The 21,697-nt window shown below is 42.6% G+C and overlaps 1 protein-coding gene across 2 annotated transcripts in view; it reads right to left on the reverse strand.

The window, feature by feature from the left end:
- KLHL29 (kelch like family member 29) overlaps positions 1-21,697 on the reverse strand; it is a 473,943-nt gene that overhangs the window by 170,882 nt on the left and 281,364 nt on the right. For both annotated transcript variants that reach the window (XM_019537334.1, XM_019537335.1), the window contains exons 3-4: positions 15,286-15,427; positions 13,995-14,537 (exon numbers count right to left, since the gene is read on the reverse strand). In XM_019537334.1, the coding sequence (XP_019392879.1) occupies positions 13,995-14,537; positions 15,286-15,427 (685 nt within the window). The remainder of the gene's footprint in view (positions 1-13,994; positions 14,538-15,285; positions 15,428-21,697) is intronic.

The raw sequence follows: 21,697 nt of genomic DNA on the forward strand, positions 1-21,697 counted from the left end.
ACAACCTCTAACCCCACAGGCTGGCTCTGGCGCCACAAGAACCAGCCTGTTGAGCTAGGGGGATTTCATTGCCACGGGGCAGGGGCCTGGTGGCAGGGAGAAGTGGTGACATCTTAGCTCTGGCCTACCTCAGACCTGAGTGGGGTCATTTTGACTCATCAGTAGAAAAATACAGCTGACTGCTGGTCTAGTATATCTAAACACCTGATTTCACCTCCTAATCATGTGCGCAAAGCAGTGTCTATTGTCTCCTGCTCACATGAAAACATTCCAGGGAATTTTCCAATCCTAAGCTAGGTGCCTATTATCTGAAATCCATATTATCTGAAATCTTACGAATTTGTTTTAAAAGGTAAATTGGAATATTTGAAGTTTCATCTACTTGAAGAACTAGAAATTTCTTAACTATGCCATGACTTCTGAATTCGTTTTGACAAAAGGCCACATTACAAACACTTTTTGTCCAGCTCTGCATCAGGAGTTATGTTTACATGGAAGCATCATTCCTACAATTTCACATGCTTTGTTGCTAGTGATGAATTCATCTTATTTACCACACTCCCAATATTATCTAGTTTGGAAAACAATTGTTATGAACTGAAAACTTTCAAGAGAGGGTCGTAGTTACCTTGTCATCCTCATATGCATAATAGCACCTTTGAATATAATTAGAGGACACCCCTTGTGGAAGGCAGACTGAATAAGAAAGGTTTTATACAGACGATTAAACTCAAATACTTCAAAATGAAGCACTGACTAGCAATATATAGAAAAGCCTCCAGAACATCCATGCGGGTAAGAATTCTCGTCCTGGAACCATTCCAACTGCCATGGAAAGCATTTCCTACTTTGAAAAACATATTTTTATGGATTATTTTAAACATGTAAAACTAAGCATTTTGTTACCTCCATCATTTAAGAATGTCTCATGTTCATACACCAGAAAACATCTGAAAAGTGCAGCTGCATATGTCCTTATTCCAAATCTAATTTTATAACAGTTACTCTCACTTTTGCTTCAGCCAAAGTCCTTGTGTCCTTTTGTCTTACAAAACATGAACATCAATTATTTCCAGTTAAGCAGTTAATTTTTTTTAATTAATGTCTGTAAAGCGCTTTGAAGATGTAAAGCACTATGCAAGTCCTACAGTATTACTATTATTCAACATGACTACTGTTCAAAGCCCTGTCTCACCGTGGGATAGACGAGCATATCATCTGTAATCGCAAGGCACAGCAGGATAAGCAGACGTTCCATTCTTAAGTATTTCTATTTCACAAACTTGGTTAAACTATCTCTCCTCCTTTTTTCTTTTAGCATCAAATATGGGACAGAAGCCTACTTATAATTGTTGTCTACACACACACACACACACACACAGAATTATTCCAATGATTCCCTTTCACTGGTTTTAGAGAAAATTCACTGCTCCATTTGGGAATATTAACCAATGTGTCCTTATATATTCATATTTGTGTAGCAAGCAATGACTGATCCTTCTGGATTGTGGTGTATGCGTGAGAGGTCACCCAGACCTTCAATGTGTATGCCTAGGCACGAGTATGGAGGAGTGGAGGCTGCCCAGACCTTCCATCTCCCCTTGGGCCACTGAGCTAGAATTCAAAGGCGAGACTGAGCCAGGATGTTCAGTGCCTCGAAGGCTGTAGGTATGTGCACATCATGTCCCCTAGCCCTCTCACCATGTTTGTTGCTCTCCTATTGACTATCGCCAATTTGTCCACATCCTTTCTGTAGTGGAGGGCCCAAAACTAAACACTGTACTCCAGATATGGACTTACCATTGCTGAATAGAGGGGAATAATCACTTCCCTTGATCTACTGGCAAGACACTTACCACTGCAGCCCAGTATGCCATTAGCCCTATCCTTCAGTGTATCTACTACTCCCCACAGCTTGGTATCATCTGCAAACTTGCTGAGGGTGTACTCTATGCTATCTTCCAGGCCATTGATGAAGATATTGAACAAAAACAGCCCCGGCACTCGATACTGGCTGCCAACTAGACATCAACCCATTGATTACTACTTTCTAAGCTTGATGCTTCAGCCAGTTTTCTATCCACCTATGTATGTACATTCAGCACATACTTCCTTAACTTGCCTGCAAGAATGTTGTGGGAGATGGTATCAAAAGACTTACTTAAATCAAGGGACACCACATCTACCCGTCTCCCCACAGAACCAGTCATCTCATTATAGAAGGCAATCAGGTTGGTCAGGCATGACTTACCTTTGGTGAATCCATGCTGACTGTTCCTAATCAACTTCAGGCCTCCTGTCTGTAAATTTACAGACTCTTTGGAAAAATCTAGGCTAAAAGCATCTGTCCATAACGTCCATAAAAAACTAAGCCACCCAAAGCTAACTGAAGATATATGGTCATAAATGAAGCTGGAGTTAGGCACTAAAGAACAGATAGAGCAGAGCAAGGTCACCTGGTATTTGAGCAGGAGCACAGGGCCTTTCATGGAGCTGTCAGGGTTATGTAACCTACAGGAGCTTCCAGAGTCTCCTCACCTCAGCCATATGCTTCTGCTGCTGGGCCCCATTGCCTGCCTGTAGCATTCATGTGGGGATGAGTAGGGAATCCCTGGGGGGAGGGGAGGCAGCAGGGTATAAAACAATTTCTGCAGTCAAAAAGGGTTGTCAATCCAAGAATATGTTTATTACTGGTAATCTGCAAACTTCTTACTGATCACCAAACTTTTTTTTTTTTTTTTTTTTACTATGGTTGGTGTTAAAACCTTAAATTTGACTGACCTTTGTTCAGGGTTGGTAGAAGGGTTATATTTACATTATGTAAAATACAGGTCAGTTAAAACACGTCAGTAAAAAAATTTGGTGGTCAATAAAAAGTTTCTGGATTATCAGCAAAACAAGTTATTGGGTTTACAGCCCTGATGAAAGAAAGAGATGAGGCCTGTAAGGATGAAATAAAGGTGGCAGCAAGACAGGTGGCATGAGAAGAACACACAAGGGAGTGAAGGTAGATAAGACTGGAAAATTAGGAGGCAAGCAAAGGTCTTACAGAGCCAGGAAGAGTCGGAATTTGACTAGAGAGGATACAAGGGTGGAGTGAAGGGATTTTAAGAGGAACCAACACGTTATTGCAGCAGACAAGGTGGATGATCTTTGGAGCAGAGTTTTAGATGGATTAAGTATTGCAAAGTGAAGATGGCAAGAAAGCAAGATGAGGAAGAGTTTTCAGCAGTCAACGCACAAGACAATTTAGGCTCAGACAAAGGTTTTTTAAGTGGACATGGAGGTTTGCTTGAGGAAACCCAAAGAGTGGCCAAAATCCTATAGCACCACCAGAACTTGGAAACATTCTGCACCTTGTTCCATGCAGTTGCAAGGCTGTCTGGATGGGACAGAATTGCAGAACAAGCAGTATCGCAAACAGTCATTAAAGAAAACTCAGATCTGACTCTCCATAAACTGATTTTAAACCCAGTTGGTTGTTGTTTGCCTGCACAGGGTTAAATGTGTGTAGACATCAGATTCTATTGAGACTGACCGTGGTTTCGGAAATCAGTTTTGTACATGGTTACATCCTGTCCAAGGAGTTACCAAATTAATTCATCTCCCCCAACCATTGACAGGGTCGAGTGGGGAAAAAACATTTTCAATTGCTTGTTTTGTGTAATCCATTTTTTAGAGAAAGTCTTCATATACATGCCCATCTGTAATCCCAACATGCTCTAAAAAATATGGCACACCACAGCCCATGAACAGAAGACATAATCAAGAGAAGATGCTTTGGAGTGTCTGTTTTCCAGAGGAGGTAAGTTCAAGTGTCCCAGAGCTGGTTCCTGTCACTTAAGTAATAAAAATAGCATCAAACAAAGTATCAGACAGCAGATAGTTTTAAAAAGAAATGCAAAAAGTAGATGGGAAAGTTTTTAACAACTCTCATTAACTGGGTGTTTTTTTATACATACCTCGTTAAACACACTGTAGCAATTAGAAGTTTGTATTTTAGTTGGAAGTCAGAAATCAGATGTCACCCAGCTGCAGCGGATTGCTGATTCATCAGTGAAAAAAAGAATTCAACTACCTATCCATTACACAGTATATTCATTAAGTTACTTTTCCAAGACTCTCAAATTCTCTTTGACCACTCTTGACAGAACTCTAAGCATGAAAAACTGACATATGGGAGCATGAGGATACTGTGTAGGGACTTTTTAAAAAAACAATCCTACAGGAATAAGAATTGAAAAAAATATTGCAAAGTTGCTCTGTCGATTAGGATGCTGCAATGTCCTTGTAATTATTATACTTGTATATCACTATGATTAATCTCAGAAAGATTTTATTTTGAAGGACCTGTGCAAGCATTTTTCTGTAAGTTAAAAATTTTAAGCAGGTGTCCTACAGTTCTCCAGGAACCATTATCACACTCGGCCAACAAATACTGTGACTATTAAATCAGTGTCAACAAAATCCTAATGCGACTTCCCTAGTATCAAAAATGTATAGTAAGAGAAATTTACTGCACCAAAGAGCTCACTATAGATGGATAAGATAGAAAAAGGGTAGGAGATAGGACAACACTGTTATTCCCATTTTAGATGCAGGGATGAGTAACAGTGAGTAAGTGACCTTCCCAAAATTAAACTAATAGCCCATGGCTGAAATTAAGTAATGGCTCCAGTTATTCTGTGTCCCAGTCCAGAGGTTTTATCACTGAGCCATGATCCATTCTCTTATGCAGTTAGAGATCTACATTTAAGCTTCTGCATCTTTTGAAATTCTTCCCCAATTACTTTCAGATGGAAAACAGATTGGGTTGAGGGTCCTTTGCAATTCTCTCTCCAAGTCAGCAAGCATCATTTTTTGTGGAAATATTGATGATTATTGACAAAACACTGAAATGTACATTGCTGACATTTACAAGGAAGGAAAATTAATATTATCAGAGGGCTAATGACAGTTCCAATGTATTAAGGTCAAGGGTGATATAGGTAAATGCACCCTTTGATTAGGTCAGTGCTGATGCCATACCTTGTAGGTATTACCTTTTGTAACCCTAATGCAGGGAAAAGAGGGCCAGGAAAGAAAAATCAGAAAGGCCACTTTAAAGCCAGAACTTTTGTAGCTCTAAGGCAGGGGCGGGCAATTATTTCAGGCGGAGGACTGCTTACTGAGTTTTGGCAAGCCATCAAGGGCAGCACGAAAGGCAGCCAGGGTAAGATAAATACTAATTTTCTAAATTTTTTAGGGGCCCATGGGCCAGATAGAATGGCCTGGTGGGCCACATCTGGCCCGCGGGCCGCATTTTGCCCACCCCTGCTCTAAGGGAAGGTGGATCACCTGCAGCAGGAAAAAGCCCTGCCAGAGCAGCCCAGTGATCAGTGTGCTTGGGGTCCCAGTTGCCAGGAGAGAGATGCAGCTGAGCAGGAGGGGATAAGCTGCCCACTGTAAGAGAGAGCAGAAACCTCCTGATGTGAGATGACTGACCCTGGGCTATGGACTTGCCCCTGCAGAGCCCAGATTGCAAGCAGCTGGCTGCAGAACACAGGAGTGAGAGGGGACAGGAGATTAGCAACACCTGGGCCAGGTGAACAGGAAGCTCAGCCAGCTGACCAAGGCGGCACAGATGACGGGGATATAAACTCTGCTTCAGAGCGGGAGAGTGGACAGGTTGCCCCCTGCACTGGAGAAGGACAGAGCCCTCCAGGGAGACAAAGGGCGTCAAATTCAGCAAGGGGAGATGCTGCCCAAGAGAATGGGGAACTCTTTATGCTGCCTCTGGAGCAGTTCTGGGGGATGGAGAGCACCCAGAAGTCTGAGGACTGTTTCTGTTGGCGCAGGGAGTGCCTGGGGAAGTAGGTATGCCCTGAGGACTGAAAATGTGGACCTGATACAGGGCTGGTTTTTCTTTTCTTTTCTTTTTTCCTTTGATTGTTTGTTAGTAACACCTGGTGGACTGAGACAGCTGTTGGGGTACAGGGAGGGGGAGAAGAAGGGAGTAGAGAGGCTGCAGTGCAGAGTGCCCAGCATCCTGAAAATTTTTCCCACTTTTTTTTCCTTTTCCATTTTCTTCTTGGTTTTGGAGGTGGAGGTAGATGGCAGCCTGTACCAGGAGAAGGCCTGTGAGAGGGCTGAAGACCAGATGGGCTGGGGGCAGTAAAGTAAGGAAAGCTGGAGCCCAACAGAGTTGAGGCCCCAGACAAGGACAGAGGGAGAGGGTGAGAGAGAGGAAGAAAAGGGCAGACACCTACACTACCAAGTTGGCCTGGGAGCCAGGGAAAGAGGAGGGAAAAGCAAGGCATGGATGGCTAGAGTGTGGGTCAAAGACAGCCTCCTAAACAATATATTAATTATACCAAAAGGCAATCAGGACTCATGGTAGAGATGTTTATACTAAAGCATGGCAGGCAGGAGAGAGGAGCCAGATTAGGGAGCCAGGGTAGGCAGATAGGTGCTACACAGCCACCTGGGGGGTGGGGAGGGAATGTTCACCCCTGAAGGTACACCTTGGTTTTAATTCATGATGTTTGATGATGCTTGAAAATGAAGTGTTGAAAAATTAGTATTATGGGTTTGGATTTTATTTATGAATTTTATTTATGGATTTTATTAATCTGTTATGACTTCTATAGTCATATAGTCTAGTTTCTTTTTTTGCTAGTTAAAAGTTGCCAACCAATAAATATAGAAAATGAAAAATACTTGGAAATAAACACCAATGTTACCCATCAAAATTCATAAATTAAAACCCCAAATGCCCAAGACTAGTTATAATTTGCAGGAGGAAGATCTGTAAAAGAACTTAAGTTTCTCCATTTTCTGAGTTTAGCTAAACATCCTGGCTATGCAGATGGCCTAGTCCTCCTCACCGGTGAATGCTACCAAATCCAGAGAATGCTGGAGATCAGCTTTAAGGTAGCTAGATGGATGGGGCTCCACTTCAATGACTGTGAACATACCTTCCTGCATAATGACTGAATGAAAAGAAACTCTGTCTTGCCCACCACTGTCAAAATCCAGGGCAAGCCTATGAGACACCTAAAAGAGAGAGAGAGAGCTACCTGCACCTGAGCACACCAACTGGCCACTAGATGAGATAGATGCTAAAGGAGACCATCCATGAGTCTGTGCAGGATATCCACCAGCCTGACTTCTTCCTGCTGGCCCCCTGGCAGATGATCAATGCCTTAAACATCATCTGCATCCCCCCACATCTTGTTTACACTGAGAGGCTCAGCAGTTCCCAAGACACATTTGATGAGAGTGGACGGTGATATGAAGTGGCTCTTGAAGATGTGGATGAACCTGCCACTCTGGGCTAGCAGTGATATCCTGCACATCCCCTACCAGCAGGTGAGTCCTTATCCAGGAGACCTCTGCAATGTCACATCCTGTGAGTGCCCTTAAGGAGACCACCTAGATGAGGATTGCCAGTCTGCCATCCAACAAGATCTGGCCACATTCCTGAACAGGTCACAAGAGGGCAAATCCAGGTGAGAGGGTAGGGACCTTGCCTCACTGTGCAGCTAAGCACACAACATCACACAGCACCTTGGGAAGCACATTGGTTATTGCTGAACATGGCACAAAGAGGGGCAGGAGCTAGGTGTCTCACTGCACCCAGCCCTAACTGCCAGTCCCTGTATGGGGTGCACTATCATCACCCCATACAGGGACCTGCCCATAGAGGTTCCTGAAGGATGCTGTGTGGAATAAGTACATCAGTGCCTTGAAGGTAAAACCTGACCAGGGCAAAGTTTTTGAGTTCACCTTGAAGTGGGACACCAGCAACCATTGCACGATCTGTGGGGACTTTATGTGCTTTACAGATTGGTGCTTCATCTATCAGGACCATCACGACTGCCTGAACAGTGTTATCCTCCACAGACACTGAGACAAGAGGTGCTGGAGTTGCAGCTACAAAAGTGAGAAGCTCTCCCACTTTTTGTCCATAGTGTCATGTTGCAACTTCTAAACCCCTTTACGCTGAGCTAATGCAGGCTGCATAACTAAGCCCAGTCCTTGGCCGCATTCACAACACATGTACCCATGTAGCTACTGTATGTGGGGTCCTATATTGTCTTCCAACTCCACAAACGCATTAAATAGCCATAATTTTTTACATTTTCTAATCCATGGTTGAAGTTCTAGCAAAATTCTTTAAAAGTAAACATTTTTATATGGAAAGTAAATCCTGGCAGGGCATTTATGCAGCGGACATGGCAGAAGAGTGGCCACACTGTACTGAATACATCTCATTTTTGAAGCCAAGTAGTCTTGGGCCTGGCTAATACTTGAACAGGAGACCACCCTAGAATTCTAGGCACCTAGATAAAAACCAAGTAGTTGTGGTCAAGCAGCTGGTAAATACTAGGACCAAGAAAGCAAATGAAGGGCAAGTCTGTTTGCTCCTGTCACCACGGCTGAGCAAACAGATGGGAATAAGAAAAAGGAAATAATATATGGCATGAAAAGAGCTATATGTGCATTACTCACAAACCCTGAAGAAGGATGAAGTCTGAATTTGCACTGCTCCAAAAGGAAATGAGGGGGAAAGCAATGAGTTTCAGTCCCTTACCTGATGTATTACTTTTCCTTCATAATGTCTCAGCTGGAGTAGTTGGTACACTGGGGGAGGTTCAGTCTACATCCTAGAAATCTATGCAATAATGTAAATATTGCTGTCCACTGTGCTAGACCCAGTGATACAGGTAGCCCAAGATAGAGAGTAACAGAGAAAATGATAACCTCTAGTTCAGCCACCTGCTCAAAGCAGGCTCATCCCTGACTAAACCATCCCAACCAGGTGTCTGTCCAACCTGCTCTTGAAAATTCCCAGGGATGGAGTTTCCAAAACTTCTCTAGGTAGCCTGTTCCAATGCTTGACTATCCATATAGTCAGAAAGTTTATATTAATTTCCAATTTTCTCTGCCAGATCTTGAGGCATTTGCTCCTAGTACTGTTACCTACAGCCAAAGAGAATAGCCTATCCCCATCCTCTCTGTAATCACCCTTCAGGTATTTGAAGATACATCTTTGTTGAAGAGTGGGACAGTAGTCTAGGTGAATAGAGCAAAAGAATCACTTTCCTTGATTTGCAAGTGACACTCAGTTTGCTATTTGGCCTTTTTTTCCAACTAAAGCACTCTGTTGGCTTATATTCAGTTTATGGTCCACTGTAACCCACAGGTCTTTTCTGTAATACTGCAGCCTAGCCAGTCATTCTCCAGTCTGTATTTGTGCAAGCAATTATTCTGTCCCAAGTGCAGGACTTTGCACTCATCCTTGTTGAAACTCATCTGACTGGCTGCAGGTCATTTCTCCATTTTGTCCAAGTGATTCTGGATTCTAGCCCTACCCTCTGGCGTACCTGCGACTGTCTAATTTGGTGTCATCCACACATTTGTGAAGTATTAACTCAATCCCTTTGTTCAAATCATTACTGAAGATATTAAACAATACTGGACCAAGACATTCCCCAGGAAAGCCCCGCTTAATACATCCTCCCGACTAGACAATGAGCCACTGATGACTATTTGTTGAGTATGACTATGCAACCAGTTATGTATCCACGTGTCAATACTTCTGTCCAGTTTCTTTCCTTAGTTTGTTAATGAGAATGTTGTAGGACAGTGGCATGTCTCATCCACTCCTCTACCCCATCCACAGAGCCTGTCACCTTACCAGAGAAGGAAATCAGGTTGGTCAGGTAAGACTCTCTCTTGGTGACTTCATGCCGGCTGTTCCCGATTGATTTATTCTCCTCTAGGTGCTGCACAATAGATTCCTTAGGACCTGCTCCATGATTTTTCCAGATAGAAAAATCTTCCTCTCATTTTTGACATATTTGTAAAAACCCTTTTTATTGGTTTTTATGCCCCTTGCTGGTTGCATATTAATTCATGCATTGGCCTTCCTAATACTTTCCCAGAATGCCCATGCTAATGTGACCAAGCTTCCACTTTTTGTAGGATTCCTCTTTTTGAGTTTCAGCTCCTCCGGCCAGGCAAACTGGGCAAATGAGAACCTAGGCTGGCAATGCTGAAACTGTCCTTGAACATCTCCTTGACGCACTATAATTTTATATTCTTCACAAATCTGATGTGAGCTTTAGTAGATTCCCACTGCAGAGTACTGGATATGCTTCCTCTCTAATTCCCATGGAATCTTTGCATGACAGAATAGGACTTGGAAGAGGCACAGAGTGCAAAAGCTATTTCTCTCCTAGAATAATAATGGTATATTTCTGTATTATCATGACGTGGCTTTAGAAGACAGCTAGGAATATTTACTGTAAATCTACCCCAAGGGCAGCTACTGTCCAAACCAATTACTGTTGGTCACGTTATGATAACAGACCCCATGTTTTTCAGAAAATGCAGTGACACAATTCTGCATGAGCAATGCTAAAAGAAATTACCACTTTAAATACTTTTTACTCCTCCTATGACTTGGATATATGAAATCCATTTGATTGATGATGCTAGAATTGGCAAATTTATATATAGTATAATAAACCAAATAATCAGAGAATCTTGCCCATCCAGAAAAGAAAATATTTAATTCCTGTAACTGTAGCACCATGTGGGCAAGCCTTTATGAAAACAAGACCCTTTGAAATTAAAGGGAGCATTTGCGTGAGTAATACTACCCAACTGGGCCCGTAAACTGTAAATATAAAAGAAATCTGTTGTATGTAACATAACACTTCTTGTTATTTAAATATAACATTCCCAAAGCCACACAAATGAGTTTCCTTCTTCAGTAACATGTGAGAGATGATAACTTGACCTATTGCAAATGAAGCGGCATATTAGCAATGCCTATCCTTTTTGTAATTTATTTGTTTACTTTTATTTAAAGTAGCCAATTAAAAAACACTGTATCGAGTGAGTGCATTCTAATACAACCCCTTCAGGAATACAACTCAGCCAAATGAAACATAATTATGGGAAACAAAATGTGAAATTTCAAATCAGTTCACTAATGAAGTCTAAAAATATAAGTAACCCCATCGTTCTGACTGGCAAGACCTGTTCTTTCACTTAGGGGATCGTTGTGTGATTACTCAAACCTGTGCAAGAAGGGACTGTCAAGTCAAACAATAAAAGAGAATATCTCACAAATTAATGAGATAGATCTCACTGCTGTCAGTAGCAGATCTTATTATAATGCTGGCCAAGGTTCCCCAAAAAGAGAGAGCACATCTTAAAAAAAAAAAGAAGTTAAGGAACCAGATTTGACTTATATGTTTGAACAGCTTGATACCAACACATTGTGCCTCTATCCCTTTCCTGAGAGCAATCTGTCTATCATGTAAGAGTGTGAAATCAATTGGGCTTTAGAGCTTGAATCCCTTAAGGGAGAAATTAAAACTAAAAATATTTAAAAAATGACCCACATTCAAACTTATGTGGTTTATATTAAGATCCCTGTTCTAACATGGCAAGATTTTAAGGTCTGGTTTCCAAACTCACTTTTCTTCTGCCTCCTGCCCCTTTCTCTTTTTTAATTTTTTAAAATGTATTTTTGGGATAAAAGTAAATAATGTATGTGCTTGTTTGACACTAGATTTGACAAGCTAAATTATAGCTGAAGCAGTAAATCCTTTTAAGATTAGAAATGGAGGAAGAAATGATTTCTTCCCTGTACAACAAGCTCTGCTTATGAGGTATTTCTGTATGCATGCTTCATTGTCTCTTTTTACCATTAAAAAGGGAGAATAAATCAGCTGCTGATGACCATAAATAGAGAAGCCAGTTAAATCTAATTCCTGGGAAAACAGCTGTCTAGCCTACAATTTATGAAAAATAACATGGTTAATGTGTCAGCAGTTGTCACTGTTTAGACTTACCACTTGTTTCAGTATTCTGCTTCTCAACTTGTCCTGGGAACAAAGATTCCCATGAACCAAATGGGTAGAAAGACTTGCTTCACGTGACTGGCTTTTACATGCCTTCTTCTCACCGTGGCTCTTATGTTTTTGGCTGAGTCTAATGTCCCACTGCTTCCAACCCTCCGGTTCACGTGTCACAATTCTGCATACATCATGGAGCTGACACTGTTCTGAATCTGACATTTAAAGGGGCAAGGCTGGCCTTTAGAGCACCCCAGATACCCTATGATGATCCCAAGGCTTTGATAAACAAATATTAAAAGCTTGCCATGACAAAAGTATTTTTCCCCGTTAGGTTATATTAAGGTTTGGAGTTTGTAGCATCTTGCAGCCAAAGGTATCCTACAAGTAAGTGCCACAGTTGTTTGGGAATGGTAGGCAACAGCTGATAGGGCTGAATTTATGGGACCTGAATAGGGAAAAACTGTAACCCTATGCCTAATTTTAAGCATGCAAGTCAACTCATCGGCTACAAATCAGACTACTCAAATGCTTCCAGACGGGCACGTGTTTTAAGTATGTTGATGGATTAGTCTTAGTCGAACACACTGATAGAGATGGCCACAAAGGTTGGGAACCTTTGCTCTATAAAAGGAATAGCTTCAGCATAAGCTCAATGCATCTACTAGCACCTCTACAGCTGAGTCTCTCAGGTGTTTTCTGTAAGCCCCTTTCCCACCAGGATTTATAACTTGTAAACATAACTTGGCAGACAAGGTCTTGGTTTAAATGGTTATTTGTGAAAAGGGAAAGGACTGACAGAAACAAACTTAACACACCTCTTTACCATTTTTTAGCTCCTTGCTTCTTCTCATTTCACTCAAAGGCAACTTAACATTTTAAAGGAAATGAAAATTCAGAAGGCCAAACTTGCAATGAGGTCTAATCACACTTGGTAGTTGGATCAAAAAACTGGAGTCTCATCCAAATATTTTGTTTTGGAAAATGACTGCTAAGTGTATTCCTTAATTTCTTTTGAAGAGACATTTGGTAAGGGTCTGCACATGTCAAAATACAATTTATACAATAAGCAGTAAGAATTATTGGGCTAATTGGTTTCTTTTTTCTTTTTTGAGAGCGATTCTTTGGCCTTAACAGGTCTACATAACAGACCTGAATAGCTTGAGTGAGTGAATAAGTTTCATGCAAATACAAATCTGTATATTATATTATAAACCCAATGGAGTCTTTGTGGTCTTTTTTTTTTTAACCATTTTAATAAATTTTGCTGACAGGCCTACTTATGTTTATATGTTGTCAAGCTACATTTTACTTCAGCTTCACATGTGGGACATTTATGATTTTTAAAATAGCGTGGGCAAACCTTAAAAGTGAAATAAAAACTAAGAGCCCATACAGACTAGATTATAAAAATATTCAAGGGCCTCCAACTGTAACATTTCATTGAAACTAAATATTGTGGATCTTTTAGGAAGTGCTTTTGAGCAAAGATCAACTTTTGAGGAGGTCAGATCCACTGTTCACAGTCTGTTGTCACACTTGAGCCCAATGAAGTGGATAACACAGAGTTTCACCTTTAACTGAACTTCTTGGCTTTCTCTTGGTGTTAGTCAATAATTTTATTTTAACCTGTTTTGATTCCCAGTGAGGTGAGTGGGGAGAAGATGGGTAAAAAAAAAAAAAAAAAAAAAAAATTTACAGTGTTGAACTAAGGCACAACTGAAGCCAAGGAAAGTGGTCTGACTTATAAATAAATAAGCTGCACCTCAAAAGAAATCACAGAAACTAAAAAAGGCACATAGCAACAGCTGCCTCATGTGCTTTGAGATGTGGAATAGTAGCTCATTTGATGGACCCTAAAAGATGTCATTCAACACTAAAAGAAGTCCATGGCTTTTCTTTCTCCTCCTCTTAAGAATCGGTTTTGTCATCTTTAATTCATAAAAGCTAGTGCAGAACACAAGGCAGAAAACGGATGCGGGAGTGTTGGCACATGTACATCAACAGCAAAGCTGCTTCCACGGGAAAGGCTGTTGCTTTTACTGCTTTTTGGCACACTTGACCCAATTCATTCCTGAGAGCGTGAGCACTATGGTACCACATACCAAAAACAACGTTAAGGAGTCCAGCCTGACTTACCTTTTGGATGCCAAGGATCTGTGAACTCGTACTTTCCTACGCCAATAGTCCGTAGCATTTGTACCCCATTTGTGTTGTCCTGACTGCCCGTCTGGTTGGGAGGAGGCTGAGGAGCAGCCTGCCCATTGGTGGCTGGAACACTATTGGGTAGGGCTGCCGAAGGCAGAGCAGGTGGAGGTGGTGGCAGAATAGGGCAAGTCATGTGACCATTCCCTACCGCGGTGTGGCCTGGATGAGTCACCTGGCCAACCCCAGTCATAGAAGACATGGTGATTGGCTGGCTGTTAGTGTAGAGAGGCTGGCTTTGCAGGTTCACAACCATGTTACTCAGAGGCTGTGAAGGCTGCTGTTGTAGCTGGTAATGAGCTGGCATTAATGGAAGCTGGGGGGTAACGTGAGGAGGGAGGGAGGGTGTAACTCCAATGACGGGGGCCTGGACGTTCACTGCTGGGCTGAAGGTTGGAGGTTGAGTCATTCCATACGAATGCGTTATAAGAGTTGGCTGGCTACCTGCTGCGACTGTTGTCACCCACGGCGCTGTACCTGGAGCACAAGGTGGAAAAGGAAAGCTAGCAATACAAACCATCTTGGCAAAAAACCCCCAAACTTTCTCTTTATGTAAATGCTGCCCATACTGGAACCTTTTAATGGACTCTATAGTCTCTTTTTCTTTACAATACATAAAGTAGCACAGGATCTGGAACTATTCCAAACTGATAAGTGCCTAAAATTGCTACAATGATGTGAGTGCAATTGTTAAAATACTCATCAGGTGACATGCCGCATGTTTACAATTTTATGTATTTTGCGCTTTACGCAGCTTAAGTACATGCTTCCAAGAAAATTAACCTCTTTCCCCACCGTGCTTTCATGGCTCCCTGACAAACACTCTGCGTATATAATAATGGTGCTCCAGCCACTACAAAGAGATTGTAATTAGGCGTCTGGCATAGCAACACAATGTATGATATGTGTCTGGAAGCTGGAAATCATTTCAGGTAGTTCTGGACATAAAAGAGGTCTTAAAGTATTACACAGTGCCTTTTATTCTGGTGAAGGCAGAGAAGGTGAAAAAACACTTTAATGAACTTGCAGGCATCTTAATACATTTATATTAGCCCTGGTATAGTAGAAACTTGAGGGGGTCTTCACAATGAGAGAAAAATCCAGCTGTAGCACAAAAAAAGACTCACAATAAAGTCTAATTTAGAGAAGTAATTGGAGATAGTGTATTGAATTCTGCTTTCAATGATTTTCCCTTGTAGAATTACAAATGAGGTTGAAAACATACCTGGGTTTTCATTCTCCCTCATCTGTTTAGATGGTGGTTCATCTGTGTCCCAGGGTGTAGACTGATTGATGGGTGTCTGTCCCCACCTAACGCTAGTTGCAAGTCCTTGAGGCTGATTTTCAGTCTTGGAAATGCAAGGTGTCTACCAGAGAAAAAGACAAATTGTGGAATAAAAATGTTTAGAATAGATGGAATAATTATTGTGTCAGACAGCTAGTAGCTTTTTGGTGGTGGTGTTGCAGCCTAAGACTGTATCTGAAGACCTCTAAATACCATTTTTTTTCTTCCCCAGGTTTGCATTATATGTCAGTAAGGCACTACACAGCGTTTCAAAAAATATCTCTGGAAACTTTAGAGAACTGCCATTAAAAGCTCCACCTTTTTCAGCAATAAATTGCTTTGCATTCTTCCCCCCACCCATTTTCTTTTTGCCATAATAATATCTATTTAGAGAATCACAGTGTATATAAAAATGGGACAATTTTCTATTTGCTCAGCCTCCTTAAAAAAGTGAGTTTTCATTTAGCAGTAAGTAAGAGAAAAGAGAAAGATGTATTTACAACTGTACGACAAATTACAGTAGAATAGTGAAGAGAAGCCTTAGTATTTACTGTCTGGAAACACCTAAAATTGAACACCAGTTAAAAAAATAAAGCTGTGTAACAGTCATCTGCTGTTGAAGCAAATAGACTGGCAGCTCCTCAGAGTTGTTAAAATAAGTGTAAACAGGGAAAAGATCAGGCCTTGCTAATCATGAAGGGGGAACAATCAAAAAGACAGTTCTGTATAAACAGTCACATGGGATAAAACATTCAGTGAAACACCTCTTCTGTTTTACAGGATCTTTCCAAAAAGCCAATATCCCGGCTGCAAAAAAAAGCTCTGTAGAAAAATACAACGCTGCAGTGGGTCCAACCTAACCAGTACATCAGCCTATTATATCACTGTAAAAGTTTTTATTGGTACTTGAAGCCATAAAACTAAAGTGGACTTGGCTGTCCAGGAGGCAGGGAATGAGCATCAAGGTTTAAAAGACTGAGGAACATGAGATCTGCCTGCCTGAACGTCTACTTGTTGCCTTATGGCCTAGGGAGTAACTTGGCCCTGAGGCTGAAGGTGGAAAGGCTGTATCTACAGAGGAGCTTGGCCCTCCTGCACCAGTGAAAGTCCTGTCAGCATTGCCAATCCCATTGCTCTCTGCTGCACCTTAATTTCCCTTGGTCACATGCCCCAACTGGCCCACTGCGCTTCCCTCAAAATACAGCAGCTCCTACAGAGTCCCTCTGCATTTCTTCCTTTATCCAAAAACCATCCACTTAACTTGGGGGAAGGGAGAATATTCATCTTCCTCCACTCCACCCCCGGCTAACACTTCCATTCAAGCTGTTCCCCTCCACTGTTCTCTGACTCTTCATTTCTCTTGCCTACCTCCCTTCTCTATTTCGTGCCCAACCCCACTTCCTCCATTTCCTTCATCATTCCCTTCCTCCTCTCTTGCAGCTTCTTTTAACTACTCTTACTTCCAAGGTACCCTTTCCCCCATAACCCTTCATCCTCAAGCTCTGGGGACCCAGGAATCAGAAAGCGTGTCTACACTTGGGCATTTAATGTGCACTAGCCTGATTTAAGGCGCATTAAGAACGTGTGTCTATATGTGCGTGCCCTTAATGCATCTTAAAAATGGTGATTTTATGTTACATTTGATATATGCATAAAAGCAAGTATCAAGTTTAGGCGCAATTAGTTAAAGTGCATTAATGCACATGTAGATGTGCTAATGCACATTAACACAGGGACTTTAGGGCTGGGCCTGCCCACCCACTGAGGAGGCCAGCCAGAGCAAGCCCCAGGGCTCCTGCCTGGTCACCTCTCCTCCTCCAGGGCTGGACTGCTCTCTGGCAGCCCCTTGCTACAGGCTATAAAAGCCTCCCTATTTTGTGCCTTGGGGCACACAGCACAAGCAGCCTGAAGGAGCCAGTGCTGTCTGCAGGAACCCATCAGGCCCTGTGTGCCCCCCTGGACAGGATCCAGGCAGCCTCTGACTGTCCTGTCCCCTAGCTGGAGCTGCTCCTTGGCACAGGTGAGTGTTGCAAAGGGCTGCAGCCTGGTGCATCCCTTGTCCAGCCCTGAGATCCCCCCCAGAGCTGCTGACCCTGCTCTCTATGGCAGCAGGACCAGCACCTGCTCCCTGCTGCTCCTCGCCCCCAGCTCTTCTCTCTTTGCAAGCACTGTGGTGAAGCGCCTTCACTGCACAGCTCACAGTCCCTGCCCATGCCCCTGTTCAGGGTGCTGCTGGCAGCCCTCCAGGGCTAGCATCACAGGGACAGTCACACAGGGGCACAGAGAGCTGGTGTGGGAAGCATGTACAGCACTTTGTCCCCACTGAGCTCCGGCTCTGCCCACGTGCCCACACCCATGCTGAGAGCCCAGGCTACACAACCTTGCGGCACTACAGGGCAGAGTTGACATCTAGAGGCAGTTCGCGTGGGGCGGGTGCTTGAATGCCCACATTTATGAAGGCATATCTGGTAGGATGAATGTGTGAGGTCACTCCTGGATGATGTGGCAGTGCCACGTGAAGGCCAAAGTCTTGTGGGCACAGAGGGTGGCCGTGACGGAGTTCAATCATTGGTTTGGTTGTGCCCGAAAGACCATACCCTTCATGCAGGAGCTGACCTGCATTTTGGCACCCCCGAAGATGCCGCTCCCCTGCAAATGTCACCAGCCGGGTGGCCTGCCATCAGCCGCACCCCAACCTGAAACCTTGCAGCAGTTTTTTTTCTGTTTTGAACTTTTCCTGTGGTTCAAGTAAAAAAAATCCATAGCAAAATGCATGTGATTTCTTTTACAGGGGAGGGATATTTTTTTTATTAGCTATGCTGTGAGAGGTTGCTGTAGATGCAGCTAAGCTGTTTGACAAAAGAATTAGGATCCTCTTTGCACAGGGGGTAGGGGACATAGGAGAAGTAACAACAGCACTGCACTGAGCACCACAGCTCTGCCCTCCAGTCTTACTGGTGCAGTCTCCCCCCAACAGGAGTAAAAGCTAGTGAGAGGGAGAAATGAACCAACTCCATTCTTTGTCTGTACGGTAGGTGGAATACATTCCCTAGCACCACTTATCTTCATCCCCTATGACAACATCATTTACTAGAAGATGCAGTGCCCAGTACTGGGCATTTTAAACAGGACAGTGAATGAATAATGGGGCTGGAGGCAGAAGAGTTTCCAAAAGAATTCACAAGTCAGTTGCCACCCCTGTCTGATACCATGGATTACTGCTTTTTTCAACCAGTTGGTCTCTAAAGTACCACCCTGTCCTGCCTTCGGCCTGACTTCAGACTAGGATGGCTAATCACTTCTGCACCCCTCATAAGGCAAACATCTAACTGGGATCGGTTAGTCAGACAAGAACCTGCCTTGAGCATGGGTTTGGAGTAGAGAACTTGCTGAGACCCTCGCAGACCTACTTTTGCTATGATTTCTGTATACTACTGTGCATCTCTGGCAAGTGAACTGTGTTTCTTTGTTGCATCTCTGGGGGCTTATGAAATGTTTTAAAAGTAAGTTCTGGGCACTGCTGTATTGTATACGATTCAATGCGGTAATCACCATCTTATCAGTACAAGCTTTATCACACTCCCCAAATTGCTTGAAAGCAAACAGTAGAGTATCTATCTACATATATATACACATACATACACACACACACTCTCTACTCTATATATATGACAAAATGATATCAGTGCCCTGAAAGAGACAAAGCCAGGTCTCTGTCATAATTACAACAGAATCCAAGCATCGTACATATAGAAGTGCGATGAAAATGGCTAAACCCCGCGTCAAATTTTGGAAAAATTTAGCTCCAAACTTCAGAGCTCTACAACAAATCAAATCTGAGCACCTACTGCAGACACGTCTGGAAATTTAGTAAGTTTAGATTTGAATCTGGATCCAATCCCTATAGTCTGAGCCTAAGTCTAGGTCAGTGATTCTCAGTCAAGGCCCAGCCTTTAAAGGATGCCATCAGGTGAGAAGAAATAAGTGCTGCTCAATTCACAGAAGTTAGGGAGGGGTGCCTTGAGTCCAAAAAGGTTCAGAACCACTGCTCTAAATATTACGATGAAATTTAGGAAAGACACTAGGGCCAAAAGAACCAATAAAACAAGCATGATGGGAAGGCCCCTGCTGGTTTCTTACCAACAAATCAATCAATCAGTTCTGCTTCAGCAAATTGTTAGCATTTTTTTAAGACTAAATTTCCTCAAAGCCTGCTCATAAATCCTGTTTCTTAATGGCTCAGTGGATTTATATGCACAAGTCCAGCACATCGCTTTTAAATGGTACTCCTAAGTTTGTATTTATTTGCTCAGAAACAGCTATAGATTAGTTGGTGTGGAATCACAACATGCACTAATGAGGCAAAATTTAGACAATACTAGACAGATAAGGAGGAAAGCAGTTTACAAAAGTTCCTGATGTTGATTGTATTACTGATCTCTGATCTACATTCTGGGTTGTTTTTCTTGCTAATGACTAGTATGAGTGTCACCTGGATCTGACTATTTTGGAAACTAGTGCTTTGCTTATTTGGAAAGCATAATTCTTTCCAACATTATCAAATACAAGTCTGTGTATGTGAGTGAAGGTGCACACAAGCACTCAACTGAGGATTGTAATGTGTGACATAAACAGGTAAAAACAGCCTGTATTTTGCTAGTTGTGTATAGGGAAGAGATGGGTTCCATTAAAGTTCTGCAGACTTCACAGAAACTAATTGTGCTATGTCACACTTTTATCTTTAGCTTTCATGTCAGATGTGCGTTTGAATTAAACAAGGAACACATGAAAAAAGTGAAATGCATTTAAAAAAATCTATTGAGTGTGCATTTTAAAATGTTGCCAAATGCCTATTACATGAAAAAGACAAGGTGGTTTCTAAAAGGTCTATTAAAGCCCATCCGGTCAATAGCACATATTGGCTATTTCATTGACTGAAATACACAACGGACCAGAAAGACTACTGAATCAATAATCAGCATATTTTTAGAGTCCCTCAATAGGACTCATCTAGTCTTTGCCTTTAATTACAAGTAAAATTGAACAAATGAAAACTAGATGAGAATTTTTTCTTCATTTTTTTTTTGTTTAAAGTTACCATTAAGCAAACCAGGTGAGCCTTCCCATAAGCTACCAGGTCAGCTTACAGTGTCAAATGCTTTTGTCAAATTGATTCAAGCTCCATAGATCAGCTACATGATGGTATGTCTGGCAGAGGAAAGATCAATGCCTTCCCACCTGACCCATCACTTGTGACAAGCAGTGTCAAACAAGGAGATCTCAGGCCAATGTTGGTCATACTGGTCTATGCAGCAGTGATATAAGATGATCTATGACCTCCACGTGGGAATTGGGATTTGCTTCTGAACTTCAGGAGAGTTATTTAACCTCTTCAGGATGTGTGCTGGGACTAACGTTGCCAAATACATGATACAAGAGCTCTGATATACTCATAAGATTTGATAAACAGAACAGTGAACACAGGTAATCTGCTCCAGGGAAGACCTTCAGCTGCTGGAAGACCATTTTGTTACTTCTGAAACCAGCTTTGGACTAACCATCAGTCTAAGCGAAAATGCACTTAAGTGTCCACAAGTCCAGGAAAAAGAGCAAATCCATCAATGGCACTGAAATCCCAGTTGTTTATAAGTTCACTGAGTTTGAAAGAGTTTTGAGCAATTGTGCAGGCATTGCTAGGGAGATAGGCTCTCACCTCCAGTAACCTGGTACAAGAAGCTGAGAAGCTGGCCAATGACAAAGTGCCGCAGCATGTTGACTACCTGCCATCAAAGTGTAAATAATGAGGTCAGACACATGGCTCAGGTAATACACAGATACTTAAGCAGCACCCATGTGGTAAACTGGAGACCAGGGAGAGGAAGAGAGAGAGGTTGGCCAACAAAGTGCAACAAGGACATCTTAAACTGGACTGAGTGGAACCTAGCAGCTAATACTTTTGAGCTCTTAGATTAGGGGTGGGCAATTATTTGGGCTGGATGGCTGCTTAACCAGTTTTGGTGAGCTGTTGAGTGCCACCCCCAAAATGTGCACACACAAGTGTGCATACACATCCATGCATGTGCACACATATTCCCTGCTGCTATGCTGGGACTGGTGCCACAGCAGCAGCAGGAGCATCAGCCCACCCAGGGCTGTAGCTCACCCCCTCACCCCATCTGGAGCTGGGACCTGCTGGCTGCATCCACAGCTGGGGGTGGGGTGGGGGCTGCTTCCACATAGAGTCCCCTATAGTACCAGCACAGGCCAGCCTCTGCCAGTGGCACCTGGCTGCAGGCCTTCGCGCTGTCCTGCCCCACCATCAGGGCTCCTGGCGCCCTGGTGCACCCGCACA

Source organism: Crocodylus porosus, unplaced genomic scaffold, assembly GCF_001723895.1.
Source record: "Crocodylus porosus isolate Cpor-Errol unplaced genomic scaffold, CroPor_comp1, whole genome shotgun sequence".
Taxonomy (NCBI): domain Eukaryota; kingdom Metazoa; phylum Chordata; order Crocodylia; family Crocodylidae; genus Crocodylus; species Crocodylus porosus.